This window comes from Pteropus medius, unplaced genomic scaffold (assembly GCF_902729225.1).
Source record: "Pteropus medius unplaced genomic scaffold, Ma_sr-lr_union100, whole genome shotgun sequence".
Lineage (NCBI taxonomy): Eukaryota > Metazoa > Chordata > Mammalia > Chiroptera > Pteropodidae > Pteropus > Pteropus medius.
In genome coordinates, this window is record NW_024344378.1 from 20,060,662 (window position 1) to 20,073,360 (window position 12,699).

Consider the following 12,699-nt stretch of genomic DNA (forward strand, 5'->3'; position numbering starts at 1 on the left):
TCATTTATTCAGCAAACATGTATTGAGTACCTACTGTGGCTCAGACACTATTATAGGTGCTGTGGGCACATAAAAGTGAAGATATGAGTTGCCTAATAGGTACAGAGTTTCGGATATGCAAGATGAAAAAGTTATGGAGATCTGTTTCACAAGTTTATGAATATACTTAATACCACTGAACTGTACACTTAAACATGGTTACGATGATATATTTTATGTTATGTGTGGGTTTTTTTTTAATCACAATTAGAAAAAAAGTAAAGATATGGTGCCTGCCCTCAGGAAGGTTTTTATTTAAACTGGAGAGAATCAACTGTATAGGACCAGTAATAATACATATTGCCATAAATACCAATCAGGGTGATTTTTCAGCTCACAACAACTGCTCTACTTTAGGAACAGGCCCAGCCACAGAGATGGACCTGAAGTAATGATGTCCAGTATTCTTGCAACTTAACACTGACCTCTGGCCACCTCCTAGGGGTAGACAACTGATCGAAACTGTACCAGTTTTGAAACTTGAATGGAGAGATTGGAGGCTGCGGCTGGTTGAAGCTGTACCTTAATGGCAGTGCCCATAAACTCCAGTTACTGAAGTCTCCAGAGTTTCCCAGCTTCCTGCATTTTCCAAGGCCAAGTTAGTTAGTTCCATGTTTGGTTCTCAGAGCGAGCAATAAATCCTTCCAATACATCCTTCTATTTACTGAAGCTAGTCACAATTATTCTCTGCTGTTTTTCACAAAATAACTTCAATTAAAATTAAACCAGACCTTCTCCTTCTGGGAAATAAAAGTTGTCAATTTTCACAAAGCAAGTTTAACAGAGTATGGTGGGAAATAATACGATTGTTTTCATAATTATGCATAAATAAATAAAATTAAGGTGGTCAATTGAGGACTTGCTGATGATGGGGGAGTCTTCAGTCAGAAAATAATATAGGTGATTCATTGGCTAATTTATACATTAACATGGCAAATTCTTGCTCTATAAGCAAACTCTTCACCCTGAAGGAGCTGCTCGTTGCTTGTTCCAGGCACTGGTTATTTTCCTACTGGATATGTTGGGGGGTGAAGAGGAAAGGGTTGTGTGTGTAGCCCCCAAACTGTGCAGGGTTCCTCCCACAGTCTCCTGGTCGTTATTCAGTTGCAAAACTTCGCTGGTCTGAGAAGACTGGAAAGAGGAAGCTAGAGGAGCTGTGGCCCCAAGCTGAGTGTGCCATTTTCTCTCTGACAGGCTTTGCTGAGACGACCAGTGAGGAAAAAGATATGTGTATATGGAAAGAAAGAAGGGAGAAACCCAGGAAGCTCTCTCTTGGGAAATGATCCAACCGGGTCAAAATTCTGCTATAATTTCTAGCAAAGTTTGCCCCCACATGAGGACCCGAGATCACAGCAACGAGGGGGTGACTTCGACAAAGAGGGGACTTGGAGGGGCGCCTTAATGACTGCTGGGCACAGGCTGTGTCCTGTGGGAAGGGTCTCTGTTCACCCAACCTGCGATTTCTGCCCAGTGCCTGGTACAGAGCTTCTCTTAGCAGAGTTCAGTAAACGTTTCCAGAACAGAGAATGCGAAGGCGGAGAGAGGGAGAGGGGCGGACCGTGCAAAAGGCAGGACCAATGGCTCCGGAAGCCGCTGAAAAAATCCGGCCACGAGACCCAAGAGAGGCCTCGCGTGACTCCTTGAAAACCTCGCGGATTTCCGGGCAGGAAGTCAAAGGGCGGGCACTGAGGCGCTCGTCGGCTTCGAAACTGGAAAAGAGTAAGAGGACTTGGCGGATTTAGCGGCCCAGGACCGAGGTTACCCAGGAAGTGGATCTGAGACGTAGGTTTCGGGCTCAGGTAGGAAAGATGAATTGTCTTCAGGCCTGTGGCGCTAAAGCCGTTGCCTAGGAGACGAGGAGGTGGAGCGAGCCTGACTGACAGAGACCATGCTCCTGACAGGCTAAGTCCAGAGGGGCGTAACTTACCTGTGACTGACAGACCCAGGGGCGGGGCTGGCTTCAGGGGACAAGCTCTACCGGGAAGAAATGGTGGGGCTTGGCTTTAACCCTTGGGGTACCGATCCAGCGGACTAGGCTAGTCCACAGAGCCGGAGCTGAAGCTGGCCCTAACCACTAGGGACTAACCTGTCCCTGAGATGCCAGCCTCATTAGTTCCAGTGACCGGGGAAAAGAGGATACTTAGCCTCCTTCCTGTGGTCAGGCTAAGCCAGGGCTCTAGACCCAAGCCATTTTCCTCCTTTGACCGTATGTTGCGAGAGAGGGAGAGTTGTGGTTTTTCTTAATAGCGGGCAGGGTGGGGGCTCTGAAGCAGATGAGGCCGGAAGAGTGAAAGGCAGGGGAGGGACGCCAAGGACACAGATGCAGGCTTCCAGAGAAGTTTCCTATAGTCTGAACACAAGGAGGATGAGAGGAGGCCCAAGAATGGGGCAGATTACTTTGCAGTGAGGAGTGATACCCTGTGCTCAAATGCTGAGTTCCAAGGAAAAATCTAAGTACGTGGAGGCATTTTGGAAAATGTACCTAACTAGGATTTGCCTCTGTAGAGCCTGTGAAGTTAGCCTAAAGCTATTTTTTTTGCTTTGAGAAGCAGGTATGGAAATAAGAACGAAAGATGGCAGGAAAACATTTCCTAACTGGCCCACTGGTGCCCTGGCCAGTCTTCTCTCTGACATGGTTCAGTGTTATCTGCAAAGCTCAAGTAATCTGTTATAAAATGTTCTTTTTTTTTTTTTTTCAGAGAGTGCTGCACCTCACCCCCAAGTGGATTTATCTTAGATATTTCCAGTAAAATTGCAAGGTCTCTTTTCAAGAGTATTACCAAAGGCCAAAGCTGTTACTGCAGCAGGTTTTAAGAGTTGATCCAGGGCTCCAGTGGGCTTGGTGGGAGGCACTGGTCCAGATCGGCAGGACAGGACAGAAATGAAACTGGTTATCTATTTAATCAAGAATGGAAATCTTTGCTTATACTCCTTCAGCTATAAAACCCTCATGCTTGGACAGTCTTCAGTGGCTTTAATAGAAAGGTCTGTGTACACTTGAGGCCTGTCAGTTTTGCTGGCCTGGAATGTCAGAGGGACTAGGAACATGACTTCAAGTTTGGCTGGCAGCTGGCAGGTGAGAAAGCAGCACAGCACAGTGGCTTCAGTAATACAGAGCTCGACTTGAATCTTGGCTCTACCTCCTCTTAGTTGTGTAGCTGTGGGTAATTTCTTAATCATCTTTAAGCTTGTGTCTTTGCTAAGAATGGACATAACATGTCTGGCCTCACAGGAATGGTTGTGAAAATCAGAAGAGATAATAGACTTAAAGCAGTTTGCTTCATTAAGTCTGGAACCACACAGTAGGACTCAATGAACAGTAGCTGGTGTCACTCCTACTACCCATACAAGTAAACTTCTACTTCCCAAGAGGAGGGAAGGAGCCCTGGCCAAGGCAGCAGGTTCACTTCAGGCTGCTATAGGACCATTCAGCCCTAAAGATTTCTCCCCACCACCTAGTGTGAGAGCTTTGGGTTGAACAAAGGGAGATGTAAGGTATTTCCCACAGGGAGTAGGGAATGGATTTTGTTATAGATTCATTCATATTTATTCTTTTGAAGCTTCCAAAGCCAAGGCTTAGGGTGTGAGGGGCAACTATAAACTGTTTAGTAGTGGGTGTCACCAGATGTACATAGGCATGAACTTTTAGCCTAATTTTTGCCAGAAAACAAAAGGGGGAGGTCGTTGACATAAGCAGGGAAGGAGTGGAGGGCCCTGGGGGTGGGAGAAAGGGATATTAAGCAGCAAATGGTCCCTGCCAGACTTTTTCCCATGTAGTATCAATGGGGGCATAGAGGAGGGTGGAGGGTGTGTTGGTGCCTAACAACTTCCCTCTCATGAAGCTGGGCAGTACTTAGCTCTCGAGCCTTCCTCTATGCAGAGGCTTCCCTGAGCACCAGAGGCCACCACTCCATGTCAAATGTCTGAAGGGAACCAAGAAGCTCAGAACCTGAGTAGGTATGTAGGTGTGTGATCATCTCCCCACCCCGCACCCCTGAAGATGGAAATGAAGCCAGGGCTCCATTTGCTGAGTGAATAGAAGGTGGAGGCTTCCATCTACATCCCCTTTACATCCCCTAAACTTGAGTACTGAAGGTGCTGATGCAGGACTGATTTTTCTCATCTCAGAGCGCCCTCTGCTGAGAGCTGAGGCTCCCTACAGGAGGGGAGGGAAGAGACAGACCTGGACCTTGTGGGGAGAGAAGGGAAGGCCACACAGGCGGGTGGCTCTTCCTGAGCACTCACAATATAGAATCAAATGAAGATCAAGAAGTAGACAGGTTTCCAGTTTATTGAGCAACAATGGCATCATAGCTTTTACTGCTGGTGGCGGTTGGCTGGGGGAGCAGGAAAGTGCTCTTAGAAGACCCCTTTGGTGCCTTCAACTCTACTTCAGCCAGAGGTCATGGGAGTTGAAGTCAAGTTCCAACTCTGCTCTCTCTGAGTTTACCAGCACATGCTCCATCCCCAGGACCACCTCCCCTTTGAACCAGCTTTTGATGCCTGGGCCCCTCTTCCTTCGGGGGTGGTGATGGGGGTAGGAACAGGGCCAAGCCTCAAGAAAGAGAAGCTAAGGTGGGGGTTCTGCTGAATGCCTAACAAGGGCCAATGGAACACAAAATTCCCTGTCTTAAGGTTGTATATGTGGGGCCTAGTTGCCTTGAGAGTGTGCTAGTTACACCCACTCAGATACCTGTGGAATGTAAGCACCGTTCTATAGCTGTGTCACCTCTAAGAGGCTGTGCTGGGAGTTCTTAAAGGGGAATGTTTCTCTGCCTTAGTGGTTTTTTGGTTGAGGGAGAAGGTCGGGATTATAGGTTTAGATTTGATATTATGATGTCAGAGAGGACCAAGAACTCCTAGGATGGTGCCTGAAGATGCCCACATTGCAGTGGGGGAACTGGGAAGGGAAGATGGCAAGAGCCCAGATACCCCTTAGCTCTGGCAAAGAAGAGGAGAGGAAATGATTTATTCTGGGATGTGGGGGATGTATAAGCCCCCTTCCTCTCTTAGCCTGACATGTCTTCTTTTGCTAGCCCAGTCCCTGAGTCAGCTTTGGGGACCAGTTAGCAGAAATCTGAAGGATTCAGTTCAGTTTGGTCTGCTAGTGTCCCTCAGTCTGTCCTGAAATCCTGGGGCTCCTTCTATGTCCAGAAGGGGAGAGGTGCTGTCAGAAATGACTTGGCCAGTAGCACTGTTTAGGCAAGGATGTTGTGTAGTCTGGCTGGCTGGAAGGTGGCAGGAGGCCAAGTGGAAAAGCCAGATATCAGGACATCCCAGGACAGAATGTCTGCTCCTAGCTTCCAGAACAACATGTACACACATGTATCACATATGTATATACACAGACACACTAGCACAGGAGAAAGGGATTACATGATGCTGCTCTTTGAAATCAGAGAGGAGAGAAAAAGGCTTATGAGAGTACCTTCCCCAGCCTAATGGATTGCTGGTCTCAATAGCTATTCCCCACTAAGCCCCCTGCCCAGTACCAGGCAAAAGAGAGTGGCAGGATGGCAAGGCTCCACAAACACAGCGGCTCAAGGAGGTGAGGGAGGGGCCGGGGTGACCCTCCCTCACAGTCCCTTGTTGTAGTAAACCACTTCAACGCTGGGGTTTTGCTGATGAATCTGGGCTCTCAGTTCTGGCTCCAGCCTGCTCACGTGTATGGAGCTACAAAAGAATAGCACAGGCAGGCTTGTCCCCTGAACCAACACCCCTCAGGCCAAGGGATCACCATCCCTCCTCCCAAGCTGAAGAAACTTCTCTGTTAAAGGCCAGAAGGTCCAGATCACTGTCATTCTCCCACCCCAAGAATAAGCTGAGTGCCTGCCAGGCCTCTTCTGGGAGCACACTGAAGGACCCTAAAATCAGCTGGTTCCAGCGATGAGGAGACCTGTTCAGAGCCAAGTCCAAGGGCAACACTTACCTTCTCTGGGGAAACAGGGCACAGCACAGGGGGGTGGCAAATACCAGGCTGGGGAGAAGAATGTTGGAAAGGTCTGTGAAGTTTTGGCCTAAGGGTGTTCCCTCCCTGCACACCACCCTATTTCTAGAGACTGCCCCTAGGGGTGGAGACTAATTAAAGCCAACACTGACATTAGGTTCTGGCTGAAGAAAGAACCTCCAGAGCATCACAGCCATTGAGAGAGAGAATCAGGAATTCAGTGTGCATGAAACTCCTGGATGGTACCAAAAGGCACATTTTCATGGTTTCCTTCTGTAGACGAAGACTGGAACCGCTTCAACTAGGCCTGACCTTCAAGGACAGGGATTACCTGATAACTAACACACACAGTGTGCCCTAGGGGTGTCCAAGACCCCCAGATGCTCAATGTATAAATTAACGATGTATATAAACATCTTAAAAGCAATAAATACTTGCCTGTGTCCACTATGAAAAGGGCACTCCCACATACCCTTGCTAACTCCCTGCACACTTACCAGAAGCCCACCAGTCCCACTTGCAGGGGTGCCCCCAGCCAGGGGCGGCGCTGTGGGGAGACAGAGACAATGGAATGGCAAGTGTCCCTGCCCTCTGCCCTCACTCTATTTCACCCATCACACCTCTATCCCACCAGCCATGCCTCTGACCCTCTGATTTGTGGCCTTTTTCTTTCTCCTAAGCCTATAAGAGGGTTGGGGCCTCCAGAGAACCACCTTCCACTCCACCAGGCCTGTTTGCTGACCCTCTCCCTAGTGTCCCATGACCCATCTGGTCTCTCAGATTGGTTCCCATGGCACTCCCTGCCCCTCTTTCTCGTCTCTGATTTCCTCCAGAAGCTGTTTTCTTCAGGAAGCCTCCTCTGACCCTCCACGCATCTCCCCCCATCCCAGTGTCATGAATTTGTCCTTTTCCACATATATTTCCTGCTCTACATACCTTTCTTCGATTTGCTCCAGCTATAGGGACCACCATTCTGTTCCTCCAAAGCATATAGTTGGTGTTCAATAAAAATTTGTGAATAAATGGTCCAATGAATGAGCCAGAGCTTGTGCTGCTGGGCCTTGCTTTCTTGTCCTGTTTGTGCATGTGTGTGTGTCTCACTGTTGTTAATAGGTGACAGCATATGTATGGTAGCAAGTGTGATTATGATACTACATCCCTGGTGTGTGTCAGAGGCCTCTGGAGTGACACCAATTTCCTTCAGGATAGAAACCATTTCATTCCTTCCCTTATCTGCTCCTCCTATTCTCTCAGTGTTCCTTTACCCCCAGCCCAATTCATTCTTGCTGAATGAATGAAGGGGGAGGGGGCAAAAAGGTGGCAAATCTTAGACTCAAGTCAGGCTGGAGAGGGATTTGGGGACTCACTTCTGCTCCCAGGAACCACTGCTTCCAAGATAGGAGAGGTGAGAGTGACCTACCTTCAGGAATTCTTTCTTCTCCAAAGTGTCCATGATCACGGGGGGAATGGCTGAGGGAAGAGCAGGGCAGGGAGGGATGGAGTTAATGGTGTGAAAGTTGGGATCCTTAGGGAGGGGACTCCCCCTTCACAGTTCCTCCCAAGTCTCTCTGGAGTCTTATGGCCCCAGAGTCCTCAAAACCCCTGAAGAACTGCACCCATGTTCTCTGAGAGCCTCCCATGCCCCAGCCAGCCACCCCTGCCTCACCCATGGCAGGAATTGCCATGCAGATTCTCGATATCACCACCTGGAAGATTCCCTGCTTGGCCGCAGTCACCGAGTGGCCAAGCCTCTGCCCTGCCTCGTCAGTCACTGGGATGCCCACCTGTAGCTCCCTGAGAAGGCAAGAGGGTGAGAGTTGGATCACAGGCCCCAAATCCTACCTGAAATGCCTTCATGGGCAGCTATTCCCTGGGGTCCCCTCAGACATCGTAGATTCAAAAGCTGGTTCTCCTACCCCAGATCCCAGTGTCAGACTGAGATTGGACCCAGCAGCTCATGCTCCGGGTAGGAGAGGATAGTCCCCACTCTGGTTGGTCCCCACGGCTGGATGGTATGCCCACCCACATGGACACTGGGCGTGCATAGACCAGGAGTTGGGGCCACTCACCTCTGCCTCATCAGAGGGATGTTGATGCAGTTTGCAGCTGCTACAGCTGCAAAGGGCACAAATCTGCCAACTAGTGGGGGCAGGTGCTGGGGGAGGAAAGATGTCATTTAGTGGCCATGAGGGCCACTGGGTGATGAGGAACTTTGGGGAGAGTTACGGGGGCGTATATGTCAGGGTGGAGGAATGACAGGGAAGGAGGTGGATAAAGGATGACTGAGGACCAGTAGAATGGGAGGGGCACTTTACCTTGGTGAGGGATTTGAGTCCCAGGGCTGTGGCCACAGCCCCGGTGGTGGCACTCACATAAGCTGTTCCTAGCTGCCTGTGGATGGAAAAGCCAGGACACAAGGTGGGAGGTGAACTGTTTAGCATGTGGCTCTTTCCTTCAGGGACATGCCAAATCTTTAACAAGGAGGCGTGGGAGGGCGGCCTCATTGCAGAGAAACGCCTACTGTGCTCTAGTGTAGACTTGTCTGGAAGCCCTAACTCCTCCCCTTGAAGAAGAATGGGTCCCCCAAAGCATACACAAGAGGTTCCCATGCCCCCAGGCCAGGATAGTGGGGAGGGAGGCAGGCTGAGAAGGGGGCACAGAGCCACTTGCTACATGAGCCACTGGGGAACAGGAGACAACAGGAGAAACAGTGGTGGGCAGGGAGAAGAGTCTCTGGGGATGAGCTCTCACCCCACAGTGATGGGAGCATCGCCACTGCGGTTGGAGTAGTTAACGACGGCATTGAAGGATTGATTCACCCACTGCCAGAACACCACGGTTGGGGTCTTCCTGAGGGAACAAAGACATTTACTTCTGCCCCCTCTACAGTGTCCCTCATCCTTGGACTCTGATAATGAAACCCCAAAGGTTATTCCCAAACCTTCAAGAGGAACCCAAATGATGACCCTAGCTCCTGCTCTGGTGACCTCTGCATGACCGTCCCCATTTACATAAACACACTCAATGTCTCTGGGATCTCCAAGGCTGAGTTCTGAGGAATGGAAGGGATTCTAACACAAACTGTCACTTATCCACTATTTTCTGCCCACACTGGCCCAGAGAGGAAGCAGCTAGTCATCAAGCTATGCTCTAGCTTGGACAGAGTACTAGGGAGAGGACACACAGGTCAGGACCTGCCTGTAGAAGGTGAGCATGCAGCCAGTGATGGTCATGTTCATGGGCACCTGGGCTGACATGCGGCCAATCAGGACCACCTTCTCCCCCGTGTCTGGATGGAAGGCAGAGTCGTACACATACTTGGCCCTCCACAGCTGGTCTTCAGTGAGCCCTGGTGTCACCACGCCAGCCCTGCAGAGGTTAGCAGGGAGCAGACAGGCAATTCTAGGGGGCAGATTGACCACCCAAGCCCTGCCCACCTGACTCAGGGGAAGTCTGGGCAGAGGACCAATCATTTTGGTCCCCAATCTCAGAATAAAGGAGCTCCTTGTCTCTGCGAGAGAATCAAATCTTCCCAGAAAGCGGGGAAGTGCTTCTATTTCTATTTCTCTCTAGTCACACAAAGAGGGGTGCCCCTGAATTTCTGCCCAAATACTGAATCATGAGTAATGGTGGTTTCCAATGGGTCAAAAATGGCTAGGGGTATTGCAAGGGTTTTTCCTCCTGGAGACAAGGGGGATGCCTTCCTACCTCTTTATCAACTTTGAGCCTCTCTGTCTTTGCAGATGGTGGCCCAGCAGTGGGATGGGTCCCTGTACAGGGTTTGTGAGGCATAGAGCAGGCCCCTACCCATAAATATCAGTGCTACCTCCTAAACCCAAACACCCTAAAATCTTTCAGATTAAAGCTCTGTGCCATTGTTTTCTGTGATTCCAACAGGTAGGGCCAGGGAGTGAGGGGTGAGACAGGGTCACTCCCAAGCTTGGGGAGACAAGTGCAAAAGGTATTGTATTAATGGCAGGGAATAAGATCCTGGGTTACAGGGTCAAGATGAGGAAGGGAGTCACCTGTAGTTCTGCACAATGTTCCGTGAAGCTTCCAGCTGTGCCCCAGACAACAGGAGATTTCGGGGGTCAGTAACAGTGAAGAAGTGTCGGGCTCTGCCCAGGAAAGTGCTTTGGTCCCAGCGAGGTTCCTGGATGTTGATATCTAAAGGCAACTCACCCATTTTCTGTAAGGCAGGGACCAGAGTCAGAGGACTCCAAAGAGTGGATCCAAGGGCTCTACCTGGGAGAGCCTTTGGTGGCCCTGCCCTGGTTCCAGGGCCTGTCACCAATCCCTTCTAGAGATCAAGGTGACTCCAGATAGGTAAGTGACAGTGGGGGAGGAGCTATTTTCTAGGCAATGTCCTGGCCCAGGGATCTGCCACCACTGGAGGAACCTGGGGTGTGGGTGGGGAGGGGAGGAATCAGAACTGGGAAAACAGATCTTGCACTCTGGCTTGGTGCAGATTTTCACAAGTGAGGATTTACATGTGCGTGGTTGATGCATGAGCAGCGACTAATCCCATGTGGCTACTCTTGTGCTCTGTATGCACAAAAATGCATCTTATATGCATTCTACATTCATGCTCATGTCACTTTTAGGCACCAGCTGCCCTGAGACCTTGTATGCAAATTCCCAAGGCTGTTTGGAAACATGGCATAAGCCATCCTACATCCTAGCTCCTGATTGGAGGAGAACAGGAGCTCACGGGCCACCCCAGAGTTTATCTATTCCAGATCTCAAACAGGAACTCTGGCATGTGTGTGGGGTGTGTGTGGGTGTGTGTGTGTGTGTGTGTGTGTGTGTGCGTGTGTGTGTTTTCAATCCACACTGAATGTCCGGAGGCTTTCCTTGTTCCCCAGCTGGGCAAAGCTGGCACAGACATGTTTCCACTTCTAGCCCCAGTCCTTACCCTGAGCCACCTACCTCCAGAAAAGGGGCAGGATTCTGTAAGTGCCCTCTCCACCCAGCACAGAGAGGAAAGCCTGAAACAGCCATCTGGCTGCGCTGGGCAAAATCCTGCAGAATGACTAATCCTTTTCAACTGCACTTCCTCCCTCACAGGCAAACACACCCTCCCCTTTCTGACACACTCACATTCACATACCCACACACAAAGACACCATCATACCCTACACAGACACACACACAGAATGGACACGCCCTGCATACACTGGCCCACAAATACCGTTACTTGCGTGTACGCACACACACACACACACACATACCACTCAGCCCATATCCATCAGTTACAGACACTTGAATGTGTGACCACAGAGCATCCTGGCATTCTTCCCCCAACCAACATCTCCTCTTGCTGCATGGACCTTCCCACAGACGAGTATTCTGAATCAGGACAGGACAGAGAAGGCAGGTCTCCCTCTGTGACACCCAGCCCTCGACCCCCAACTCGCCTGACCAAGAACCCCACCCAAGCACTCACGTTCCTGGGCTCCTGGGCTCCTGGGCTCTGCAGCTCTCAGACCCGCCTTCCTCTCCGCACGTCGCCGCCACTGCCCTCCCACCCATCACGTGTAACGTCACTTGTGACGCTAACCAGAAGGAGGGGCGGGGGCTCCCCCGCCCCCCGCCCCAGCACGTCTGCCTGGCGTGCCCAGGGATTGGCAGAATCTGGAGGCGGTGGGTGTCATTTGGGATGACGCCCCGATCTCGGGCCACGGGGATCCAGCCCCAGCCAGAGAGGGGAGGGGAAGAGCCGCGGGTGTTGCATCTTTTGCTTGCAGTCTCCTGGCTGGCGTCCGCAGACACCCGGCCTCGGCAGCAAGGCTTCTAAGTGTCCAGCACCCAGGGCGCAGGAGGGCGGAGTGAAGGGTCTATCCTGTGATGGTGCCCTCGGTGGGACTCGGGTTACCGCGCGGCTTGTTTACTTGATGGCTGCCTTGACAGTGGCTTCTGCCTACTTGGCCTCCTGGGCTCCTACCCCACTTCCCACCAGCTCATTCCCCTCGCAGTACCTCGTATTCACGCCCCTCCATAGCCCCTTGCCTCTCATGCCTGTGCCCCTTCGATGTCCTCAGCTCCCTTTTTATTCCCCTCTGTGACCCTTAGCTCCACTGGGTCCCCAGTTTCCTTATGCTCCCAATCTCTACCTCTGCACACAGACCTTAGCCCCAGTCCCTGCCCTCGGATGTGAAGGAGCAGAAGGCTCAAGGTAGCTCTTTCTGCATCAAGCAAGTGGATCAAAAAGATTCTTCCTCTACCTAGTGTCTTGGGATCAGCTGCTGCTCTCTGCGACCTTTCCATAACTGGTTGGCCAGAGAGAGACTGTCTGACATAGAAAGAGGATGCCTATGAAGAAGGCAGCACTCAGCCACACACACACTCACAACGCACCCAGTCACAGTACAGAGCACGCCTGCCACACACCCAGGTGCCAGCCCACTCCTGAGTACCGCAGGCTCACATCCTGCTCTGACTAGGTGACTTTCCCTCACTGAGGCATCGGGGGTGACCGCTGAGGGGTGGCAATTTCATGAGCTCTGGTAGCTGGCTTGGCCTGGAGAAGACGCTGTTCTGGGTTCTCCTGAGCTGAACCGGTAGTGGGAGGGCGTCAAGCCGAGATCCGCGCCCCCAAGTTCGCAGTTGGGGTGGGGCACCAGCACTAGAATCCGAGCGGTTAGAATCCAGCGGCCCAGCCCAGGTGACAAATGGCTGTTCTGGGCGCCCAAAGGAAGTGGCGGGAGGGAGTG

The 12,699-nt window shown here is 51.1% G+C and overlaps 1 protein-coding gene and 1 long non-coding RNA gene across 5 annotated transcripts; one reads left to right on the forward strand and one right to left on the reverse strand.

Moving 5' to 3' along the window:
• Nucleotides 1-242: 242 nt before the first annotated feature.
• Nucleotides 243-3,003, forward strand: LOC120609190 (uncharacterized). The gene is made up of 2 exons (XR_005654697.1): nucleotides 243-1,838; nucleotides 2,739-3,003. It is a non-coding gene; the product is annotated as an uncharacterized LOC120609190 (long non-coding RNA).
• Nucleotides 3,004-4,312: 1,309 nt separating this feature from the next.
• SFXN3 (sideroflexin 3) lies at nucleotides 4,313-12,591 on the reverse strand. Of its 4 annotated transcripts, none has more exons than XM_039871464.1 (11): nucleotides 12,414-12,591; nucleotides 10,012-10,175; nucleotides 9,185-9,355; nucleotides 8,738-8,836; nucleotides 8,302-8,377; nucleotides 8,056-8,141; nucleotides 7,653-7,780; nucleotides 7,407-7,456; nucleotides 6,484-6,533; nucleotides 5,969-6,016; nucleotides 4,313-5,712 (listed from the first exon to the last, which is right to left on the reverse strand). In XM_039871464.1, the coding sequence occupies exons 2-11, from the start codon at nucleotides 10,170-10,172 to the stop codon at nucleotides 5,616-5,618; spliced, it is 966 nt and encodes a 321-aa protein (XP_039727398.1). In that variant the 5' UTR covers nucleotides 10,173-10,175; nucleotides 12,414-12,591; the 3' UTR covers nucleotides 4,313-5,615. The 4 variants fall into 4 exon arrangements, with proteins under 4 accessions (XP_039727398.1, XP_039727397.1, XP_039727400.1 ...); XM_039871463.1 differs by lacking the exon at nucleotides 12,414-12,591 and adding an exon at nucleotides 11,433-11,577; XM_039871466.1 differs by lacking the exon at nucleotides 12,414-12,591 and adding an exon at nucleotides 11,433-11,544 and having other exon boundaries at nucleotides 9,305-9,355.
• Between the last annotated feature and the right edge of the window lie 108 nt (nucleotides 12,592-12,699).